Source organism: Hemiscyllium ocellatum, chromosome 28 (genome assembly GCF_020745735.1).
Source record: "Hemiscyllium ocellatum isolate sHemOce1 chromosome 28, sHemOce1.pat.X.cur, whole genome shotgun sequence".
Taxonomy (NCBI): Eukaryota; Metazoa; Chordata; class Chondrichthyes; order Orectolobiformes; family Hemiscylliidae; genus Hemiscyllium; species Hemiscyllium ocellatum.
In genome coordinates this window covers 13,104,839-13,130,438 of record NC_083428.1, presented here as the reverse complement: position 1 = coordinate 13,130,438, position 25,600 = coordinate 13,104,839, and the positions used below count along the sequence as shown (strand labels likewise).

Here is a 25,600-nt window from a genome sequence, read left to right as displayed (position 1 = left end):
TTAAGGCCTAGTTGTTCCAATTCACCTGTATGCACTATTGCCAAAATGAAATTACTACTTTAAAAAGTTCAATTCTTGAAATAACGATTGTTTCCTTGGAGCACTTTGCATTCTGGCAATAAAACTGATAGATGTTTCTCTCAAAATGGTTACCCTGTTGCCTCCTCTGCAGGCTTAATTAATCCTATTATTAAAAGTTCTTATGATTATTTTCCCTGAAAGAGAATATTATCTCTGTGTTAATGCTCATTGGCTTTTAAGTATTTATGTTGTGTTTATATGTGGAGCTTCTGCCAAATTTCCTGATAAATTCAAGCGTAAGATATATTCTTTGTGACATGGATCAACTGTCCACCTCACACTATATACTTACCTGAACAAATTTCTTGTGCCAGTTGGTTACTTTAACTGGATCATTTTATGTATTTAAAGGAAAGACTATTGATATATATTCCTATTGCTTTTTATGATGTTGAGATAGCAACCTAGAGGTAGTGGGACTTTACAACTCTCCATGGGCATAGTTAAAGTCAGAGAGGCTCATAAAATATAGTTGGTTCTGCTATAACACGGTAGTTCTTTTCTTGTGCAACCTTGTGTTACAAGAAAATCGTGTAATACAACACCGTTTAAACTAATAGGGCTGGAATCACGTTATAACCAATACGCACTTTAAAAGTTTGCGCTTTAGAAACAGTGACCCCAGTTTGTCAATTTTGTTACAGCGAATTCGTATTAACAAAACACATTATAGCAGAACGACCCATAAAGCCTTCCCACTGATTTTCGGTCCATTACCAACCTTCCTCTGATCTTAAGGGAAAACATCAGGCAGATTAACCCAGAGGCTATTTAGATCTATTAATGGTCACTTAGCAACCTCATTGCACCTCCAGTGCTGTTTACTGCAGCAAGAAAAGGGGGAGTGATAAGGCTGGTAGGCCTGGAGGTTTCAGTACACTGGCTGCACTTCCTTTTATGATTGTGACTTAAGGACAAGGGGAAGTCATGAACAGTTTTCTGCTTTGTCTTCAAAGCAACAGTATTTATTATAAGGGTAAAGTTGCCATACTCTTACCAATATATAGGGCTACTTTGTCATTATAGAGAGATGAATGGTGGTGGTTTAAACTGACAGTCTCCATACCTCAGGCACGGGGAGAGGTTGTGAAGGAAAATCCTCCATAGTAACTTATTTGAACCTCAGTTGGTATAGAAACTGACCCACACTTTTTGGTGTCACTGCATCACTAACAGCCAACTAAACAAACCGACATCCATTATTTATTATACATTAATACTAAATACCACTTTACATAGGAATTATTTGTATATCGGATTTGCTCTTAGAATCACAATCGGCAATCTGTTTTCGTTGGATGTTCATGTCCATATGTGACATTCAATGTGCTGTCTGGATATAGGTTTGCTCATTGAGCTGGAAGGTTTGGTTTCAGATGTTTCGTCACCATACTAGGTAACATCATCAGTGAGCCTCTGGATGAAGCATTGATGGTATGATTTGCTTTTTATTTATGTGTTTAGGTTTCTACAAATCTTCTCAATAGAAACCTAAACACATAATGTGCTGCCTATTCTCAGTAATGTACAGCTCAGAGACATTATCACAAGGTTGCTCCAGGATTTTGAAATCCTTACACAACACTCGGGAGCAAGAATGGGGGAGTTACTTCTCTTGGGAGTATTCACTGTGACTATCAGAGGTATGCTCAAAAGCTCGTAACACCATATTGCTGTCACACCACTCACCCCATCCTCTCAATCACATTCCCACTGCCTCATTGCAATCTGCCAACCAGGCTCATCTGATAACCTCAGATTGATCTTCAAGTGTGGGCTCCATCTACCTTGGACACTGCCTGCAATCCCAGCAGTGACCACAGCTCGATCCTGATGCTGCTGTGACCACAGACTTGCTGACCAATCAGATTGTCCAGCAGGATGGGACCTCTTCTAGGATGGGGTTGGAAACCTCACTTGGGAACATGTGAAGCTTCCACCACAATACAGCTGCAGGGCAGCTGGGTTTCAGATGGGCAGGTTTTCAGTCATTGGCAAGGGTAGAGAACACAGCAGGTATAAAATCCAGCCTCTTCTATTTCAATCTTTCGTAAGTAATTTTGAAATTAAATTCAATAAGTCTGCTCATTTTTGACCTGACACTGAAATATCATTCAAGAGAGCTTCTTGATTATCACGGACACCCATAATGCACAATAAGTGAGCAGCAGATTCTGAACTGCAGACAGGTCTGAGTGTCCTGACGCATGAATCACAAAAGGTTAGTCTGCAGATGCAGCAAATCATCAGGAAAGTGAATGAAATGTCCTTGTTTTTGTGAAGAAAATTGAATAGAGAAGTAATGAGGTTATGCTTCAGTTAGACATGGCATTACTGAGACCACATCTGTGCATATGATAGGTGTCCTTATTCAAGGAGAAGGATGTAACTGTCTTAGAAGCAGTTCAGAGAAGGCTTACCCGGGAACAGGTGGGTTGTCTTATGAACAAAGGCTTGGAGCAGGCGAGGCTTGTATCTGCTAGAGTTAAAAAGGTGATCTGTTTGAAATATATAAAATGCAGCAAGGTCAAGGCAGGGTGGATATGGAAAGCGTATTTCCTCTTGTGTATCTTGAAATAATTTAAAACTATTTAAATATAAGTGAGCACCTATTTAAAACAAATTTCAGGATTTTTTTTCTCACAGGAGGCTGTGAGTCTTTTGAATGGGGGAAGCAGTCTTTGAAAATTTTTAATGGTAGTTAGCACTGCTGCATCACAGTGCCATGGACCTGGGTTTGATTCCACCCTTGGGTGATAGTCTGTGTGGAGTTTATATTCGCCCTGTGTCTGTGTTGGTTCCTCCAGTTTCCTCCCATAGTCCAAATATATGCAGGTTAGATGGATTGGCAATGCTAATTTGCCCATAGTGGACTAGGTGGATTAGCCATGGGAAATGCAGGGGTACAGGGATGGGGTTGGAGGAGGGTCTGAGTGAGATGCTCTTTACAGGGTCAGTGTGGACTCCATGGGCCAAATGACCTGCATCCACATTGTGGGGTTTCTGCAATTCTGTAATAAGCAAAGAAGTGAAAGGTTATTGGGGAAGACAGGAAAGTGGAGTAATCACAACAGCGATCTTATCGATGAAAGTTTGGGAAAGGGGGAAGTTTGGGCAGTCGAATGGCCCATTTGTGTTACTAATTTGCATGTTGTATCATCACAAGCATCAAAATTGTTCATGGTTTGTGGTAAATGCACCTCAGGGAAGAAAAGGGCAGTTTCTTTCATGTAGGTCATTCTCTTTGGAATGGCTACCTTTGGCAGACAATATTTGGGCGGGGGGTGGGGGGGGAGGGGTTAGTCACTGTAGCTCTGAAATGGTGTCAGTCCCACAGACTTTGAGTCCAAAAATTCCAACACCAATGGGGGATGTGTCACACAAGCATGTGTGACTTTGTCAGTGTAGGTTTTGGAGAAGGGAGATCAGGACCCAGCAAGGAAGATGGCTGAGCAATTAGCCTCATTGTGGACGTTGCTGAAGACTTTTCAAACAGCCTCCAGTTTCCTGATGTGAGAGGGCAAGTTAACTGATGTGGGCACTCAGCAAACAGTTGTGAAAACCCAACTCCTACTATCACAGAGTCCCTACTGCACAGAAAGAGGTTATTCGGTCCATTGACTCTGCAATGACCTTCTGAAGAGCATCCCACCCACCCCACACACTGCATGGGGTTTTTAACCCTGGTTAATCCACCTAGCCTGCACATTCCTGGACACTATGTGGCAATTTTCAGCAAGGTCAATCCACCAAACATGCACACACTTTGACAAAAGGTCAGTTAGACTCGAAACGTCAGCTCTTTTCTCTCCTTACAGATGCTGCCAGACCTGCTGAGATTTTCCAGCATTTTCTCTTTTGGTTTCAGATTCCAGCATCCACAGTAACTTGCTTTTATGCACAGATCTGGGGGACTGTGGGAGGAAACCCAATCAGACACGGGAAGAAGGTGCAAACTGCACACAGACAGTTGCCTGAGGCTAGAATTGAACCGGTCCCTGTGAGGTTCCAGTGGGATCTTCTGGCAGACATAGAGGCCATTTCTTTGCTGTCTGGTGCATTCACTGCTGAAGATCACTCTGTAGGCACCCCCTCAACTGTCTGTTACATTAGATCTTTGAAAATGTGACCTGAGACTCACTTTCCTGCTACTGTTGGTGGAAGAACTTAAGAAGCTTGAAAATCTCTGACTATCCAGCTTTGAGAATTGGCCTTAATTGGCACAGTATCTGGTTTTCTGTCCAATTAGGTGTATTTCTGACACAAACTAAACTATGGTTCTGCTTCCACTCCATTTAGTTCACAAACCTGCCAGCTTTCTCTTATGTCTGAAACCTCTCAATTTAATCTTGTAGATGTTCTTTTGCACTGCCTCAGGAGCTTAAGTGTCTTCCAAGTACATTGATTATCAGAACTGGCTTATCAAGGGAATTTGTTTTCTCTCAGACTGTTAGGAACTCTCTGGCTCATCGGACATTTTTAAAGCAGAGGTAGATAGATTCTTGTTAGACAAGGGAATCAAAGATCATTAGATGTAGATAGAAATGTAGAATTCAGAACGTAAACAGATCAGCTACGAAATTATTGAATGGCTCAGCAGATATATAAGGTTGAATTATCTACTCGTATGCCTAATTTATCTAGTATTAGGAGCAGCATAGTGGTTAGCACTGCTGCCTCACTGTGCCAGGGAGTTGGGTTCAATTCCACACTTGGGTGACTATGTGGAGTTTGCATATTCTCCCTGTGTCTGTGTGGGTTTCCTCCAGACACTCATCTATCCTCCCACAATCCAGAGATGTGCAGGGAAGGTTAACCAGCCATGCTGAATTGCCAATGGAGTCCAGGGATGTGCAGGTTAGGTATATTAGCCACATAATGGGCCCAATGGCATGCTTCCACACTGTAGAGATTCCATGGTTTTGATGGCTACACTAAGAACCTAGATCATCATTACTCATGACAGAGCTGTTCTCTCTGGAGAGACAGCTGGGAGGAGATATGACTGACGTTTTCAATGTCTTAAGTGGTCTGGGCAAAGTGGATAGGGTGAAGCTGTTTCTAATGTAAAAGGAACAAGATTAGAGGGCGTAGATTTTAAGTGATGTACAAATGAAGCAAGGGAATGCAAGAAAAAGACTTTTTTGTACATCGAGTTGTTAGTGTATGGAATGCACCACCTGGAAATGTGGTGGAGGGGTGTTCAATTGTGTCATTCAAAAGAGCATTGGATGGTTATTTAGATAGTAATCATGTATAGATTTATGGGGAAAAGGAAGAAGGTTGTCACTGGATAATTGAATCGGTGCAGGCATAATGGACTGAACAGCGTCCTTCTGCATTGTAATAATTGTGATTATGTGCTGACTTACTCTACATTTTTGTCATTGTATTAAATCTATTGGTTCTATCGATTGCTGCATTTTATTGTTTGGATACATCAAGTAATGTGTTTCCTAGATTCCATGGTGCCTACTTGAGCATATTTGTGTTACTCCATTCTCCTTTAGAATTCCTGCCACTCCAAATGTGATTCAGCACTTTGCTGCTTGAAAATCTCCCTTGGAAATAAAAGCCTCCATACCCTGGAAGCTGGATACTTCCAAAGGTTATTTCATAATTGTTTCAGTCCACTGCACATTTCGGCTTTCAATACTTCTCCATCAATTATAATTTGTTCCCACTGCTAAGGAACTTTAGTTAAATCAGAACTGAGTAGGGATATTCACCTGAGGGCATGCAAAGTAATAAATGCTTTTGGTTTGCAGAAACAATGAGGGATTCTAAACTGCGTATGCTTTATATAGTAATGGAGCTCGGATTAGACTATCGATACCTTCTATCGTGTCCTTCATTAGAAATGTAAATAAGTATTAACTCCAAAATTGATATAATGAATGTATATGAAATCATGGTGACGACCAATCAATCTGTACTTGTTTGAAGAAGAAAAAGAAGTCTAACAATCCATAGTAAATTTGCAATTCATGATTTTGATAATTTCCCTTGTGTACATGTTTCAAGAATGAATCAGAACAAAAAAAAGGCACTCGTTCCACAGATGATTTTTAATTAGGGGATTCAATACATTGTGCAGACTTGATTTACTCACTAGATCTGCACTTTTAAATTAAAATTACAAACCCAGGACAGATTGAACAGTGCAAACCACTGGAGAACTGCTTCATGAAGCCATTGTTAACACTATTTGTGGCATCAAAATTAAAATGGCAAAAAAGAGACAAATCAGAACAACTGTAAGATCTTTACAACAATTTGCATAAAATGTAAACATTAATTCTCATTTGCTTAATAAATATTAAGGATCAAATAATAAATTAGGTTAACTTAATTTACTCAATATGTACAATCTGAAGTTCCTCGTAAATCATTATATATTTATAGAGACTTACTTGTATGACAACTACTCAACAATACAACTTGTACTCCGTGTGAAGTCTGCAACAATTCAAGATGTCATTCAACTCAAAAAGTGGCCAGTTGTTTCCAGTTAAAATAGGCCATAATATTCCTAGCACGTTCCAACTTTGCCAACAGATCAATTTTTCTATTTTAACTGCATTGAAATCTAAGCTGGTGGAATTGTAGTAGGAATGGAAAGCCATTTAACAAACTTAAAGAGACACAGAAAACTGTTTGCTAATACGAATTTAGCCATGAAATTTAGATTTAAAATGGCACAGAATCAAAATCAATCTCATGATGTCTTGCATTGGGATAGTCTTACGGATTGCTTTTCCCAGTTTGGATTTTTCTTTACTTCAACACTGGGCAGATTATTCAGAATATTTAAATGTGATGTTCAAATACCAAAGGCATCATTTTTGACAGGATCCGGACAATTTTGATAATTAATTCCATTCCTTCTTTTACCAATTCAACTAAAAAGAAGTACAAGTGAATGTAGATCCAGTATCTTGGTTTGTTTCCTTTATACATCCCTTTCCAAAAGCTATTATTTCAAACCATTTAACTATGCAATGCTAGTGAGTTTAAAATGGCCGATAAAGAGAATTAGTCAATTTGTACCAGTTTCAAAACAATATGAAATTTCTACTTAACTGAGAGTTGGAACTAATAAAGAGATACGAGTAGTTTAGTGCAATCACAAAAACGGATAACAATCTGGATCTTCCATGCAATTTTCTTCAACAAGACCACGGTCACAGAATTATCCATTGTTTTTCATTAGTCACATTCACAAGATCATAATAAAAGCAAAAGTAAAGCCTGTAGATGCTGGAAATTTGCAATAATCAGTGGAAGTGTTGGAAGCCACCGGGTCTGCGAGCATCTTGGAGCGAGAGAGAGATAAGTTAATATTGCGTCCAATTTGACATTTCTTCAGAAGAAATTAAAATCCAGCTCAAAAAGTTAACTCTGTTCTTCTCTTCAGATGTTGCTGAGTATTTCCTGCAGCACTTTCTGTGTTTATGTTCCCAGTTGTGTTTTTCTGTATTTGTACACAGACAACTAAGCTGCAGCAGACAAGTTACAAGCTGACCTTTATAAAGTTCAAAAACAAGTGCTAAGATACAATAATAATCAGGCAGTTTTATACAGTCAATACCATATTTGGAACATACAAAAATCAGTCAGAAAGAAGTGATATTCACTGAGAATGTGAAACCAGAATTTTGCTCATCCCCATGCTTTGAAGCAGTGAATACTGTTCAAATGATTTTACAGAACATTTTGTTGTTAATTATGTTCTTACAATATATATTTAGAAACACATATTATCACATAAGCTAGTACAATACATGCCTCACAAAAACTAAATCTATTTCTCGTCAGCTAAACTGAAAGAAGTTTCCATTTTACAACTTACCTTTCATAATATGTAAACCTTGATTATATAAGCTTTACAAAGATAATTAAATCAGCCTTTCATCTTTTCTTTCCTCTCTTTCATCTTTAAAGCTGTAGTCAACCATCTAGCCTCTTGCACTGGCAGCAATTGATGTGGAGATGCCATTGTTGGACTGGGGTGGACAAAGTTAAAAATCACACAACACCAACAATTGAGATACTCTCAATCAGTTCCATAGGTTCCCTTTATAGTGCATTAAACAAATGAATGCCTACTGTGCAAGTTTTCTAACTGAGACACCTGGGATCCAAACTCATGACTCTCTGGTTGGGAATCATTTGCTTTTCACCTGGAAATCAGGAAGGACAGCAGGAATGCAAGGACATTACAAGCTGTAGAGTGCTTGTGGAGAAACAGGTTTTCATCCTCTCATGCAGAATTATAGTCAAATTCAGTGTGCTACACTTGGGGTGGATCTGTACAGTTCAGGGTATTTTCCACCCTCTTTCCTCACAACTTAAATTCTACAACATAAAAGCATTCTATCCTTTATCATCAGTTTCTCAAATAGTGACTCTCTCTTTTAAAAAGGTTAAAAGAAAAATATGAATTTTCTCTGGTGACCTAACCCAAGTCTCAAAAAATCTCTTCACTCGATCCATTCTGAGTTGGATGACAACTCCTATCTTTATTCCATAAATTCTCATGACATTTTCACGTGGCTAAAGGTTTTTTCTTTTGAATTCACAGAAAATGAGCCATAGTTAACAGAGATTACCTTTTTATCCATGGGAACCTGACTCAAGACATTCACAGTAAAGTGGCTCATAATCAGAAGAAAGGCAGTAATAAGGACAATTTCAGTTCTTTCTCACCAAGTACAACATCACGTTTGAGGCTGGATGCTTTGTTTACCACTTTCAACTTCAAAGCTGCCCTCTTGAACTCATCCAGAGGGAGCCCATCAAAGAAGAAGTCTTCATTGAAGATAGGATTTCTGCTGTTCTTAATGATGGTGCTCCGCTGTTTCTGAATCTTGCCAGGAGTCAGGTACAAAATCACACAGCAGTTGATGCTTTTGTTGTCCAATGTCTTGTCATAAAGGTCTTCAGCAGTGATGATGCGGATTCGAAGACGGGCATTAGTGCAATCATATTCAGCAGACAACCTAACAGCACCTCCTTTGTTAAGGCGGATGGTGTGTTCCTTGAGCACTCGGTCTTGATAATGGAGCAAACTCAGGGGAAGGACACCCCGCGAGGCTGAGGGGCCACCGGCAGGAGGAGTCGGGCACCTGACCCTCCTGGAGACACAGGGGCTGGCATCTGTTGAGCTGCAATCATCCGTGGACAGGGAGCTGTTTCGGGTGAAGGACTGCAGAGGTTTGCAATGCTTGGCCAGGTTTTCGTGGCTGAACATCTTGAGGAGGGACGCACCCGAGACCGAGCGGGACAGGAGAGGCGAATTGAAAGGAGAGGACTCAGCAGAGGAGGCGGTATCACTGTCCCCGCCACCAAAGTACCTGCAGGGGCTGGCCAACGACAGGCTAAATTCTGGCGCATTCAGGTGCTGGGTTTCCCCATTACCCTTCTGGTTGCTTGACCGCTTCCTCTGGGAGTTGGGTGAGGTCACGGGGCTTCCAGGGTCCACGTGGAAGAGTGACTCCTTACGCCTGGTATGAGGGCTCTCAGTCAAAGTGGAAAACCCATAGGAGGTCTGGGTCAAAGGCATATATGGGAGGGACATGGCACTCTGCGACTGGGGGTCATAATTGGTGTTGCAGCTGGCTTCACTCTGGTCAGAGTTGGTGTCATCCGCGCTCTCAATCTGAATGATGTGGCGGCTCGCCACCTTGAGCAGGTGGCTGCTGGAGTCCGCGGACGTTCGGCCCCTCAGGCGGGGGCTGCCCTGCGGCTTGCTGCTGATGAGGATCTGCTCGGACGAGGAAGGTTTCAGGTTGGTCTTCTTCTGCCGGGGCTCGGCGCCATCAGCGGCCGGCCCCTCGGCCGAGCTGTTGGGAAACTTGGGAGGGATGAAGAAGTCGGGAATCTTATCGGGAGTCAGCACGTTACTGAAGAGGGAGCCTTTGCCCTGCTTGGGGTCCCTGCCGCTGGCCTCACGGCTCAAGTTGTTTTCCACGGAGCCTCGGATTTTATCGAAAAACCACATTCTATCCTAAAGAGAAACGCCAGTCCCGATCTGCAAGGGATACATATTTTTAAAAAATACCAACTTTAAAGGTGTACAATTACACAGCGCGATGCAACAAGCCCAATCCGTTCGATTTTAATTAGGAAGAAATCAATGAGAGACGTATCGCTTCAGAATAAAATTCCAATTTTGTGTCAATTTCGACGCATTTTATTTATTTCTTAAATCGTCGACACGGAGCTGAGACCTGTAACCAGGTCGAAATTGATTTAACTTTTAAAATAAAGTCTTAATGGACTTCTTTCCAACCATAATAAACTAGCCTCACAGCACCCCCTCCCCCCGCCATAGCAACAATATTCTGCCCTAAATATTTTATCGTTCTTTTTACAACAAAAAACCTAATGTTTGTTGCAGCCAAAGGCTTTGACCTTCCTTATGCATGAGGCAGTTTTCCGTCACTTCGATCGGTATATTAACTTAAAAAAAATACACAATTGAAGTTTGCAAATCTCCAGCAGAGAGCGAGGGAAAATAAACTACTTTGGAAATGAGAAAGCACTTTGATTTCTTTAATGCAGTCGATCACTTACACGTTGATGGCGTTTTATTTGTTGTGAGGTCGATCTGCTCCAATGCAGTTGCTGTAACTCCCGCAAACTCAACAAATGTGGCACACCGACTCCCTCTCTCTGGCTGCATCGCTTTTAATGTGCCCGAGCTGTCACTCAGGAAGCGAGGGAACTGCCTGGGCCAATCGGTGTGGAAACTGTCGCTCTGGGAGCCAGGTTTCACCTGATGGTGTTGGTAACCAGTCGCTGCTCTGAGCCGGGAGTCGTGTCACTGCACGAACCTTAAGATTGTTTCTGTTCTTGCCAATTGTGCGCTCGCTGTGTGAATGATGGGCAGTCACCTCAGCTCCTCGACCATCCTCTCAGTAAAGACAGACAATCGTCGTTCGGATCCCTACAGTGCGGAAAGAGGCCATTCGGTCCATCGAGTCTGCACCGACCCTCTCAACTCGGCTGCGTTAGAAACAAAGCTGAAAATGTGTTGCTGGAAAAGCGCAGCAGGTCAGGTAGCATCCAAGGAGCAGGAGAATTGACATTTCAGGCTCCTGAAGAAGGGCTCATGCCCGAAACGTCGACTCTCCTGCTCCTTGGATGCTGCCTGACCTGCTGCGCTTTTCCAGCAACACATTTTCAGCTCTGACCTCCAGCATCTGCAGACCTCACTTTCTCCTGCGTTAGAAACAATGCAGCCCCAATAAAGGGAAATAAGGAGAGAGAATGGGATAGCATTAAAAAAGGCAAGATTGTTTTTGTTTTAAACAAAACACATAAATGACTTGACATCTCTTAAATGAGAGTCATGGAGTTATGCAGCACGGAAACAGACCCTTCAGTCCAGTTCATCTGTCTAACCAGGACTTCAGAAAAGATTTACAAGGATGGTGCCAGGATTGGAGGGTTTGAGCTAGAGAGAGAGCTCTATTCCTGATGAAGGGCCTTTGCCCAAAACGTCGATTTTCCTGCTCCTTGGATGCTGCCTGACCCGCTGTGCTTTTCCAGCAACACTCTAATCTAGACTCTGGTTTCCAGCATCTGCAGTCCTTGAGAGGCTGAATAGGCTGGGGCTGTTTACCCTGGAGCGTCAGAGGCTGAGGGGTTACCTTATAAAGGGGCAAGGGTAGGATAAATAGATAAGGTCATTTCCCTAAGGTAGGGGAGTCCAAAACTAAACATTTGGAAGGATTTAAAAGGGACCTAAGAGGCAACTTTTTCACGCAGAGGGTGGTGCATGTATGGAATGAGCTGCTGGAGGAAGTAGTGGAGGCTGGTACAATTACAACATTTAAAAGACATCTGGATGGGTACATGGATAGAAAGGGTTTAGAAGGATATGGGTCAAATGCTGGCAAGTGGACCTGAATTAATTTAGGATATCTGGTCAGCATGGGAAAGTTGGACTGAAGGGTCTGTTTCCATGCTGTACATCTTGATAACTCCATATCCTAAATTAATTGAATCCCACTTGCCAGCATTTGGCTCATATCCTGCTAAACCCTTCATGTATCCATCCAGATACCTTTTAAATGCAATTGTATCAGCCTCCACTATTTCCTTTGGCAGCTTATTCTATGCACATACCACCATCTGCATGAAAAAATTGCCCCTCAGGTCTGTTTTATATCTCTCCCCTCTCACCTTAAAACTATGCCATCTGGTTATGACTGCCCTACCCTGGGGGGGAAAAAAACCTTGGCTATTCACCCTATCCATGCCCTTCAGGATTAAAAAAAACTTTTAAAAGGTCACCCCTCAGCCTCTGATGTTCCAGGGAAAAGGAAACAGAGCCAATTCAGCCTCTCCGTAAACCTCAAATGCTCCATATTTACAGATTTCATATACGTAAAATTAAACATCCTGAATTGCTCTTTTTATTGATCAGAAAGTTGCTGATTACTTAATTAACAATCACATCATAAACTAGACACAGTCGGCGGTCATAACTTTCTGCAAGTTCATGGGTATTAGTGTGTCATCCAGCAAATTCTGAAAGTAGCATGCAAGGGGCAAGTTGTACAAAGCCCATTTGTGCATTAATGTATCATTAACATGCTGTTATTTTCTATAAAGATCCAATGGTATATGCTAATAAGAATTGTTATTAAATATTTGCAAAGAGCAAATGATTTGAAAATCAGATAGCTTTTGTTTAAGGCAAAATATTTTAGATGCTGGAAATCTGAGGCAATTATGGAATGCTGAAGAAAGTCAGCAGGTCTGGCAGCATCTGTGGAGAGAGAAACAGAAGTAAAGCCTCAAGTTCAGTACCTTCAGTTTTGCTTTTGTTAGAGGAATCTAGGTAGGACCATGAGAGTGAAAAGAATATGGCTATGGGTGGAGTGGACACATGGATCTTCTGGGCTGAATGGCCTCTGCTGTACATTCTGTGTTGTACATTCTTTGCATTGGAGTGGACACAAACTATTCAGTAAAATAAGAGGAAAATACTGCAGGTGCCGGAAATCTGAAATTAAAAACAGTGCTGGAGAAAGTCAGTGGGTCTGGTGTTGTTTGCAGAGAGACAGAGTTGATGTTTCAAGTCCGATATAACTCTCTTTCCAATTCAATGATTGTTTACCTCTCCACAGCTACTGACAGACCTGCTGAGTTTCTCCAGAATTCAGTGATCCAGCTTTGAAATTGATTTGGTCAAACCCGATTAACATAGGAATTAAGGGCAAGAGGAGGCTACCTGTCCCCTTCAGCCTGCTGCACTATTCAGTAAATACATTGCTGACTTGATGGCTCGGCATTCCCACCTGCCTCCCTCTGATAACCTTTCACCCCCTTGCTTATCCAGAACTTATCTACCTCTGCCTTCTATGTGATTAAAGAGTTTTAAAAAAGCATACTTGCATTTATATAGCACATTTCATGACCACCAACTGTTTTAAAGACCATAAGACCATAAGAAATAGAAGTGGAAGTAAGGCCATTCATCCCATCGAGTCCACTCCACCATTTGATCATGGCTGATGGGCATGTCAACGCCATTTATCCGCACTGTCCCCGTATCCCTTAATTCATTGCAAGATTAAGAATTTATCAATCTCTGCCTTGAAGACATTTAACGTCCTGGCCTGCACTACGCTGCGTGGCAGTGAATTCTATAAGCCCACCACTCTCTGGCTGAAGAAACGTCTCCTCATTCCCATTTTAAAGTGATCCTCTCTAATTCTAAGGCTGTGCCCACAGATCCTAGTATCCCCACCTGACGGAAACAATTTCCCAGCGCCCACCCTTTCTAAGGCATGTAATCTTTCTACTCTTGTAAGTTTCTATTAGATTTCCCCTCATCCTTCTGAAATCTAATGATTACAATCCCAGGATCCTCAGCCATTCATCATATATTAGGCCTGTCATTCCAGGGGTCATCTATGTGAATCTCCGCTGAACATGCTCCAGTGCCAGTATGTCCTTCCTGAGTTGAGGGCCCCAAAACTGGACACAGCATTCTAAATGGGGCTTAACCAGAGCTTTATAAAGTCTCAGTAGCACATCATTGTTTTTATATTCCAACCCTCTTGAAATAAATGACAACAGTACATTTGTTTTCTTAACCACTTGTCATCAGCTGCCATTCTGAAAAAGAACCTTTTATCTCAACTCTCTGTCTTCTGTCAGACTGCCAATCCTCAATCCATGCCAATAGCTCACCTCGAATGCCATGGGCCCTCACCTTACTCAGCAGCCTCCTGTGAGGCACCTTATCAAAGGCCTTTTGGAAGTCTTTGCAGATAATATCCACTGGGTTTCCCTGGTCTAACCTACTTGGTCCCTGTTCAAAGCATTCTAACGGGTTTGTCAGACACGACCTCCCCTTGCTAAATCCATGCTGACTTGTTCTAATCTGACCCTGCACTTCCAAGAATTTAGAAATCTCATCCTTAACGATGGATTCCAGAATTTTACTTGCAACCAAGGTTAGGCTAATCGGCCTATAATTTTCCATCTTTTGATACTTTCTTGAACAAGGTGGTTACAACAGTGATTTTCCAATCATCTGGGACTTTCCCTGACTTCAGTGATTTTTGAAAGATTACAACCAACGTCTCTGTTATTTCTTCAGCCACCTCCCTCAGAACTCGAGGATGTAGTCCATCCAGGCTAGGAGGTCTATCAGTTTTTAGACCTTTTAGCTTATTAAGTACTTTCTCCTTTGTAATGACCACCATACTCAACTCTGCTCCTTGACTCTCCTTAATTGTTGGGATAGTACTCATATCTTCCACTGTGAAGACTGACACAAAGTATTTATTAAGATCTCCAGCCATTTCCTTATCTCCCATCACTAGCCATCCTGCACCAATTTGGAGCTGCCCAATCTCTACTTTTGCCTCTCGTTTGTTTCTTATGTATTGAAAGAAACTTTTACTATCATTTCTAATATTACTGATGAGCTTTCCTTCATATTTGATTCTCTCCTTCTGTATTTCTCTTTTTGTTAACCTCTGTTTGTTTTTGTAGTCTTCCCAATCTTCAGATTTCCCAGTGCTCCTGGCCACTTTATAGGCCTTCTCTTTTTCTGTGATACATTTTCTGACTTCCTTCATCAGCCATGGTTGACTAATCCCCCCATCTCAGATAATCTTTATTTTCTTTGAGATGTACTTGTGTACTGTGTCCTCAATTACAACCAGAAACTCCTGCCATTGTTGTTAAACTGCCTTTCCCGTTAGGCTCTGCTTCCAGTCAGTTTTCCTCAGTTCCTTTCTCATGCCCCTGTAATTACCTTTACTTAACTGTAACACCATTACATCCGATTTTTCCTTCTCTCTTTCGAACTGCAGACTGAACTCTACCGTATTATGATCGCTGCTTCCTAAGTGTTCCCTGACTTTAAGTTCTTTTATAAAGTCTGGCTCATTACATTGCACTAAGTCCAGTATAGCCTGCTCCCTTGTGGACTCTATCACAAGTTGGTTCAAAAAGCCATCCTGTCAGCATTCCATGAATTCCCTTTCTTTGGATCCACTGTTAACATTATTCATCCAATCCATTTGCATATTGAAGTCCCCCATGGTCACACTGAGCTTGCCTTTCTGACGTGCCCTGTCTATTTCCTAATACATCTTGCACCCCGGTCCTGACCACTGCTGGGAGGTCTGTACATAACTCCCATTATGGTTTTTTTGCCTTTGTGGTTCCTCAATTCCACCCACACAGACTCCACATCATCTGACCCTTTATCACTTAATGCCATAGCTATAATTGCATTCTTAACTAACAGGGCAACCCCACCCCCTCTGCCCACCTCCCTGTCTTTTTGATAAGTTGTAAGTCCTTGGATGTTTAACTGTCAGTCCTGAACGCCCTGCAATCATGTCTCTGTGATGTCTGACACATCATAATCATTTACGATGATTTGTGTTATCCTTCCTTTTTGCTTCATTCCTAGTCTGCCTTGAACTTAAACCCCGCACAAATGCTAACCTGCTGCTTATCTTTCTACTTGACTCCATACTCCCCGTTCCTTTCCCTCCACACCCCCCCCCCGACTCACAAGTTTAAAGTCCTAGTGACCACCCTATTTTTCCTTTTCATCAGAACTGTGGTTCCAGATTGGTTCAGGTGGAGACCGTCCCATTGATGCAGAGCACCCCAGTTCCAAAACTGATGTCAATGTCCCATGAAATAGAAACCCTCTTCCCCACACTAATCTCTTAGCCATTTGTTTACTTCCCTAATTTTCTTATCTCTGTGCCAATTAGCATGTGGCTCGGGCAGCAATCCAGAGATTATGACCCTCGGAGGACCTGTTCTTCTTTATAGTCAATAGTTTAGTTTTGAAATGTAATGTAATGGAGGAAATGTGGCAGCCAATTGTGCACAGCAAGCTCGCACAATAGAGAAATGCCCCAATGATCTGTTCTTCTGATGCTGATTGAGAGATAGTTAGTAACCAGCACACGAAAGGGAACTCCCTTGTTCTTCTTTGACATGGTACCATGGGATCTCTTACTTCCATCTGAACAGCAAATGAAAACACAGTTTAGCTTCTCATCTGAAATGCAGCACGCCCACAGTATTGCATTAGAGTGTCAGCCTCACCAAAATCCTGTAAAACATATGGGTTACCCTCTTCGGTAGGCACTATCACATCTTAACCTTCTGAATACTACATTTGAGCTGCCGTGTCTGTCATTGATTGCATTCTGGCTCTCCCCTCGGAAAAACGACATACACTTTGTTTTCACTAAAATGAGGCAGTAGCTGTACATAGTTTGCAAACTTCATCCAGCTGTTGTTTACTTGGAATTATGCAGAGAAATGATACACCTGAGACCCAATGCACAAAGGCACTTTATCATAGAATCATAGAATCCCTACAGTATGGAAGCAGGCCTTTTGGCCCATCGAACCCAACCCGGCCCTCCCACCCAGACCTACCTGTAACCCTGCATTTCCCATGGCTAATCCACTTAACTTACACTTCCCTGGACACTATGGGCGATTCAGCACAGCCACTCCATTTAACCTGCCCATCTTCGGACAATGGGAAGAAACCGAAGCACCGAGAGCAAACCCAGGCAGACACGGGGAGAATGTGCAAACCTATTTTTATTAAAAAATGTATTTAAAATTTGAAATTCTGTAAAAGCTAAAATGATAAAATATCTGAACATGAATTTAATGACCAAGTCTGTGACTGGTCATTTACCTTTTTATAGATAACTTGGGATGAAGTATGGAAGGCTGTTGTTTTGTTAGGGAAAGCCCAGGTGCCAGTACATTAGAGCTTTTTGTTGGACATCATTTTCCACATCAGCATATTATAACACGATATAGTGTAATATCTCCAGATGAGCATAAAATAAGGAGCTTTTTTTTGACTAAGCACCCACATTTGGAAAGAAGTTCTGAACTGCAGTCAGTTTCAGCCTTAATAAAGTTTCTCAAAACATTGCTAATTAATGAACCCCACAGAGCCCAGTCATCCAAAGGTCAATATTGTTCATTTATTCCGTGATTGAGAGGTGAAGGCTCATTAACTGTGTCTGGCACCCAATAGACTGAAATATATTTTCCTTCTGAGTGTAATAAGAACTTTTCCAGCCACACATTTATATAATCTATTTCTTAGCATATTTGCATGTTGCATTATGTATTGAACAGACAAATGTGATGTTGTTAGAATTATGTCAAAAGAATCCTATGAATACAAGCACAAAGATGCAAGACTTTAACCCCTGAGAAACTAAACCCTGACCAGCTCCAGCTTCATTCTGGATTGCCAAAACCGAAGATTTTGTTAATTTCAACAATAGATTCCATGTCCCCCATTAAGTTGTTCTTCTGAAAGGTATTGCCCTCTTGCTAGGTATGGGTACACTGTGGTAATTATATTGCATGGATAATTAATGGGGTTGCATTAATGAGCTGGAGACATTTAACTCAGTCAGAACCCATTGACTTGTCCATACCTCTGGGCCAGAAGATTTGGATTCAAGTCCCTGTTGTCATAGATGTACATCATTTTAAAATAATCCATTTACACTGAGTGAAATCAATTAATTAAATAAATTTGAAATAAAAAGCCAAAATCAGTAATGGTGGTCATGAAATTCCTAGAAAATAAAACACTTAATGTCCTTTCTGGAAGAAAATCTGTCTGCTTTACCCAATCAGTCCAGTATGTTCCTCTAGACCCGGTTGACTTTTAACCGTGCTTTGAAATGGTGCAGTTAGACATTCTGTCATACCAAACCATGATAAAGAATTTGTACTAAGAATAAAACTGGACAGGCCAGCTGGAACTTTTCTAAGATATATGCCCCTTGGACAGCAGTATTTCGACAACATGGGTCAACACTGCCTACTTGATGGTAATAAATACCAACCCTGCCAACATTGTTCAAATCCCATGAACAAACTTTTTAAAAGTCAACCTATTACTAATTGTTCATTGTATGTAATATACTTTAGTATTTACAGAAGATTATGTCTCCAATTTACACTTTGTTATAAATAAACACGATTTACCTTCATTTATAAAATGTTTTGTGTTTAATCTCTGCTAATTCAAAATGTTTTGGGTAACATAGTTAGAGACTAAAATCTGATTGAAGATTTGTAGCTCGGGTATCCGTTGTTGTGGTTCTGCTCGCCGAGCTGGAAGTTTTTGCTGCAAACGTTTCGTTCCCTGGCTAGGGAACATCATCAGTGCTGTTGGAGCCTCGTGTGAAGCGCTGCTTTGATGTTTCTTCCGGTATTTATATTGGTTTGTTCTTGCCGCTTCCGGGTGTCAGTTTCAGCTGCAGTGATTTGTATGTGGGGTCCAGGTCGATGTGTCTGTTGGACGTTCTTGCCGTTTCCGGGTGTCAGTTCCAACCCAAACTCTGGATCAGATATGTTGATGACACCTTTGTAATCATCAAAAACACAGATATAGAAAAAACACACCGAATCATCAATGCCACACTCACAGGAATCCGATTCACACGAGAAGTGGAAAAGGATAGCCAACTCCCATTCCTAGACGTGTTAGTAGAGAGAACACCCAACGGAGAATTCACCACAAGGGTACACAGGAAACCAACACACACAGACCAAGTCTTAAACTATGAAAGTAACCACCCCAACACACACAAACGAAGCTGCATCAGGACACTATTCAAAAGGGCCACAACACACTGCAGTACACCAGAACTGCAAAAAGAGGAAGAGGAACATCTATACAAGGTATTCGCCAAAAACGGATACCCACGCAACTTTATCACCAGTTGCCTAAGAGATAGACCGAGGAACGAGGACATGCCACAACCAAAAGGACTAGCCACTCTACCATACGTCAGGAGCGTCTCAGAACTGACAGCCAGACTACTACGACCCTTAGGACTCATAACAGCACACAAGCCAACATCCACGCTCAGACAACAACTCACTAGAACAAAGGACTCAATACCCAGCATGAGCCAAACTAACGTAGTTTACAAAATACCATGCAAGGACTGCACAAAACACTATATAGGACAAACAGGAAGACAGCTAACAATCCGCATCCATGAACATCAGCTAGCCACAAAACGACACGACCAGCTATCTCTAGTAGCCATACACTCAGACAACCAGCAACATGAATTTGACTGGGAAAACACCACTATCATAGGACAAGCCAGACAGAGAACAGCCAGAGAATTCCTAGAAGCATGGCATTCATCCCCAAACTCCATCAACAGACACATTGACCTGGACACCATATACAAACCACTACAGCTGAAACTGACACCCGGAAACGGCAAGAACATCCAACAGACACATCGACCTGGACCCCACATACAAATCACTGCAGCTGAAACTGACACCCGGAAGCGGCAAGAACAAACCAATATAAATACCGGAAGAAACATCAAAGCAGCGCTTCACACGAGGCTCCAACAGCACTGATGATGTTCCCTAGCCAGGGAACGAAACGTTTGCAGCAAAAACTTCCAGCTCGGCGAGCAGAACCACAACATAGTTAGAGACTGTTTAATCCAAGAAACCTATTAGGTAACCCTTGATCTGCACATCTTTAATAAATTCATATAATTGAGAATGAGCTGCTAATATACTCTGAGAAACAATGTCTGCAGTATACAATCCATGGTGCCGAGGAAGTAAACAGATCTATTAATTCCTGAAATGATAACAGTCTGAAACAGTCACATTGAGTTAAATTGCCTGATATCCAAAATAATGCCAATCAGATTGCTAAGGTGTACTCACAACCACATCCTTTGAAGTAAGAAGTATCTCCATGTTAAAGATACTCATTAAAACCATCTTTTAGTCAATTTGCACCTAGAGACAACGTAGGGTATGGAATTTATTGCCAATTCCTAATTGCCTTTTGAAATAACTGGCCAGAGGCCGGTATTCCATCACCAAGTCACCCTTTATTTACTGGGTTAAAAATCACACAACACCAGGTTATAGTCCAGCAGGTTTAATTGGAAGCACACTAGCTTTTGGAGCGACGCTCCTTCATCAGGTGATTGTCTGATGAATCACCTGATGAAGGAGCGTCGCTCCGAAGGCTAGTGTGCTTCCAATTAAACCTGTTGGACTATAACCTGGTGTTGTGTGATTTTTAACTTTGTACACCCCAGCCCAACACCGGCATCTCCAAATCATTTATTTACTGGTGCATAGTACACAGCCTGTGACCAGCCAGCTCAGAGTCAGTCCCCAAATTAAGGAGATTCTAAATCCCCTGCTAATATTGCTCAGCCAGGGCTTTCTTGATTGGCCCAGGTTCACAAACCCCAATCAAGGATCCTATTGTCAATGAGGTCCACCTGGTTCCAACCACTACACTCTTGAGATGGTAATTGTCGAAATTAAATGATTACCACTTTAGCACTGGAAAAGATGCTGTTTGGAACCGGGACCAAGTTGGGGTTGGAGAAGAATGCAGAGTGGGAGGAATTTAACTTTGCCATTGTTTATCTAGAATTATCGTTTTCATCTAAGGAGTTTCACTTTCAGTCACTTTCCCTTTCTTTTACCTCACTTTGATTGTAAAATATTTTATAGAAACTCTCTGCAGTATAGGTAGCGCTTCTTGATCCGGGCTAAAGGTGAACACTTTCACCTTGTTTCTGATTTGTGACTTTTAATGTGGAAAAAGGGTTACCTGAAAAGTGTGTTTGGAATTGTTTTCCCTAGAGCTGATACATTTAAGGGTTCAGTCAATTACTTGTAACTTGGTCTCTTGGAACCACACCAGCCATCTAATTGGTTCTGGTATATTGAGCTGACCATGGAAGAATCACAAACCCGTGGAGGTTTCCAGCATGGCATAAGGCTATTTGGCCAATCATGCCTATGCTGCCTATTTGCTAATGTACTTTAGGGAAGGAAATTTGCCATTCTTGCCCAGTCTGGCCCACATATGATTCCAGACCCCCGGAATATCTGGCCTCTGAAATGATGTCATTCAGTTGTATCATAGAATCCTTACAGTGTGGAAGCAGGCCATTCCGCCCATCTGGTTCACACTGACCCTCCAAAGAGCATCCCACCCAGATCCACCCCCTTATCTTATGCCTGAAACTCTGCATTTCCCATGGCTAATCCACATAGCCTGCACATCCCTGAACACTGTGGGAATTTAGCATGGTCAATCCAGCTAACTTGCACATCTTTGATTCGTGGGAGGAAACCGGAGCACCCAGAGGGAACCCGTGCAGACAGTCGCCCGAGGGTGGAATCAAACCAAGGTCCCTGGCGCTGTGAAGCAGCAGTGCCGACCACTACAAAGTGTAAAGGAAGGACTGGAATCACGTGGGCGACTTGGCACTGAAACAAGCACTGGAAACGATGAGAAATACAACCCTGTCAACCCTGCACAGTCCTCCTCACCAAAATCTGGGATTTGTGCCAAAATTGGGAGAGTTTGTCGCACAAACTAATCAAATAATCACACAAACTAATTAAGTAATTGTCCCACTCACAGGATCATATGTCCCAGACCCTGCCATCAACGTTCCTGGAAAGATACTGTTGCACCTGTAGGAGAGCTCCCAGAAATAGTAGAATGGTGGTATACAGTCAGAAAGCAGCAGCTGTAGGAGGCCTCGACATTAACTCTGGATTCCATGAAATCTCATGGCATAAAGTAAAACATGAAATCTCCTGCTGAGTGCAGTATATTGTCCCTCACCCCACTCAACTGATGAATCATGACTCTAACATGTAGAATACCCATGGAGGATACACTGAGAGTGGCTGGGGCACAGAATGTACTCTGGGTGGGACACTTTAATGCCCATTGCCAACAGCAGCTCAGCAGCAGCTAAACTGGATCTGCGGCAAGAGGTGACAGAATCAAACAAGAGGGAAAAGTCCACTTGACTGTGTCCTTACCAATTCACTTATCACAGATGCATCCATCCATGACAGTATTGATATTGCTGACCACCAGACATTTTTGTGGAGATAACGTCTCTCCTCACATTGAGGATACTCTGAACCAGGTTGTGGGGCATCACCATTATGCAAAGTGAGCCAAACTTTCTATCTAGAATACATAGCAACTCAAAACTGGGTATTCGTGAGGTGCAATAAAAGGTTTTTGCTTTATGAACTGCAAGCTTTAAGAGCTGTGCATTGCACCTTCTTCCATAATACCAGACTGGGTTATCTGATCCTAAATGAACCAAAGAATTGAAATTACTGCTTTGTCTATCCTTCTCTATGTTAATTTGTTATTTAACCTTCAATCAATATCACTAAAAAAAGAATATCTTAACATTTTCACATTGCTGCCTGTGGAGTTTGCCTGTGCTAATTAGCTATCATAATTCTCGATAGCTAATCATGATAAGCTATATAAAAATCACTGTACTTCTTGATTTACCAGTTTAATCATAAAGCAGTCTATAAAGTGCATATAATGCAAGTTTTTTTCTTTTAAGAGAGCTACCCCGTCCTACCATATTAAAAGTGGAAGCATGTTTGACAAATTCAACAAAGGACAACAAAGATTGTCTGGTAGTTATTCTACAATAAATTTAGAGAATGCATTTCTCAATTGCCTGAGCAGGAACTGCATGTGTTAATATATTAAGTCCACATTGAGAAGATTTAATGGGTTTGTAATTAGATAGGGAAATTTGTCTTTTTGAGTGTTAATGAAGTTAAAGACTAACACCGAAAGATTTTTCATGGTCTAATGGGTTCTAAGATTGTGTATAAGTTGTATAAAGTTTAGAGTGTTTCCAATTACCCTACAGCCTGTAGGGCAACAATTACTATCCTCATTAGCAATTTACAGACAGCCTGGTGAATGAACACCAAAGGCAAACTACAGATAATATACAAGAGCAGGTTTTCTGACATTGCAGAAACTCACCTGCTGAGAACATAAATTGGAAATTCACCTTAATCATCTCATATCCCACATTACCTTGTAACTACCACTGATGGTTCATAAAAACATCCTCAAAGAGCAATCAGTCTGAAGTCTTAATCACTGAAGCTGACCTAATCATGAAGTTGTTGGCTACCAGCAAGACTATAGAACAGATTCAAGGAGAAAGTGAGGACTGCAGATGCTGGAGATCAGAGCTGAAAATGTGTTGCTGGAAAAGCGCAGCAGGTCAGGCAGCATCCAAGGAACAGGAGATTCGGGGTTTTGGGCATAAGCCCTTCTTCAGTCATCCTCATAGTTTCTTGATCAACAAGGGCTAGGCAGGAATGTGGACAATCAAAGCAGCCATGATCTTACTGACAGCTCGAAGGGCTGAGTGGCCTCCTCCTGTTCCTAATGCATATGCTTTTATTTTTATCAGTTATCAATATCTCTTCTGGCCAATTGGATGTGATGCTTTGACTCAGAGTTTTGGAAGCCACTGCTACTGAAGAAACTCAGAGACACAGTCAGAAGAAAATTGAGAGGGAACATAGTCTGTAATTCCTGGGAAAAAATTGATGGTAACAGGGTTAACTGCATGCTACCATTTTGCAAATCAAGTTGATATTTATTAATCTGAGGATGACACATAAACTTGTCCCCATATTATATGAGCTGGGTTTACAGAATATTCAACCAGATAAATTATTGATTTTTATAAACAAATTATCATGCCAAACTCTCAGTCATAAATTTGAACTGATGTAGTCCTTCCTTACAAAGTAATGCTTCATCCCCTCTCTCCCTGTCTTTTCCAAAGATCTTCAACATGCTGTTGTTCCCAAAATTTGCAGAATCACGGAAGTGTTTTGATGCAGGAGGACATTTGGCCAATCACGTTTTAGCAGGGGTTTAGCAGCTTATGAGCTGAGACAATGCAAAGGAGAACAATGTTAGAAAACTAGAATGAAGTGGTCTTAGTGATGGCATGAATATGAGGTCTCAAGCTCATCCTATGGACAGTTATGATACCAACATTGTGAATAGTCTGTTTTAGCTTTGGTGATTGATGAAAGTTTATAATTTATTATTATTTGGGAAATTGGGTTCTAAAGTAGAGGTAAATAGGTTTTGAATTCTGTTCCACAAAAGTGGCCTTTCCTGAAGGTTGGAAAGCCATTTTTGTAGCAATGGGTCAAAATAGCATTTTCAAGAAGTCAGATGACTTAAGCTAAGTGATTACATAAGCTACCTGGTGTGATAATTGCTGAAGTTTTAAGATCTTATGACTTACAAAAAAGGAATAAGTTCAGTTCAGAAACAAATAATTCTACACCATCAGATGTGCTATTTTGGTAGATTCAAAATCATATGAAAGTGAGTGAGTTAGTTTTGTATTAACTAAGTGAGAGGTAGACAGAATTCTATCAGGTGAATGTGTAGGACGTTGTTAAAAGGAAACACTTGCAACTTAATTAGTTGACTAACAAATCAAAGAGTAAAGCTGAGGTGTTACTTCACTGGGGTTGAGTATCTGCAAAAGATATTGCTGGGAAAAAGAACTGAATCTTCCTCAAATTGTCTTATATATATGTAGCTTTCTTTCTCTTTCTTTTGTGTATTAAATGAATGCATATATTCCATGACTACTAACTATAGTCAGCAAATTATAGAAATAAAATTTATGGTCTGCAAAGCCAAGTTTCACTTTGGGGTCTAACTTGCCCAGTATTACCATCAGGTGGGATCGTAACAGATACTACAATTTATTTGAATTTTCATGAGGATATGTCTATTCAGATAGACAAAGGGACATCGGTTGATGTAGAACAATTGAATTTCCAAATTTCACTCAATAAGTTGCCACACAGAACATTAGTGCGCAAGATAAGAGTTTCTGGAGTTGGGCCAAGAGAGTAGCATTAATGGTTGGTTAACGAAGAGAGTATAAAGCGAGGTCTGCAGATGCTGGAGATCAGAGCTGAAAATGTGTTGCTGGTTAAAGCACAGCAGGTCAGGCAGCATCCAAGGAACAGGAAATTTGACGTTTCGGGCCAGAGCCCTTCATCAGGAATGAAGAGAGTATAAAGAATTGGGATAAATGGGCCCTTTTACAGTTTCTAGGAT

General features: G+C 41.4%; 1 protein-coding gene across 1 annotated transcript; it reads right to left on the bottom strand.

Moving 5' to 3' along the window:
• Positions 1 to 6,424: 6,424 nt before the first annotated feature.
• On the bottom strand, positions 6,425 to 10,764 carry LOC132828917 (C2 calcium-dependent domain-containing protein 4C-like). The gene is made up of 2 exons (XM_060846119.1): positions 10,660 to 10,764; positions 6,425 to 10,114 (listed from the first exon to the last, which is right to left on the bottom strand). The coding sequence occupies exon 2, from the start codon at positions 10,082 to 10,084 to the stop codon at positions 8,747 to 8,749; it is 1,338 nt and encodes a 445-aa protein (XP_060702102.1). The 5' UTR covers positions 10,085 to 10,114; positions 10,660 to 10,764; the 3' UTR covers positions 6,425 to 8,746.
• Positions 10,765 to 25,600: the final 14,836 nt, after the last annotated feature.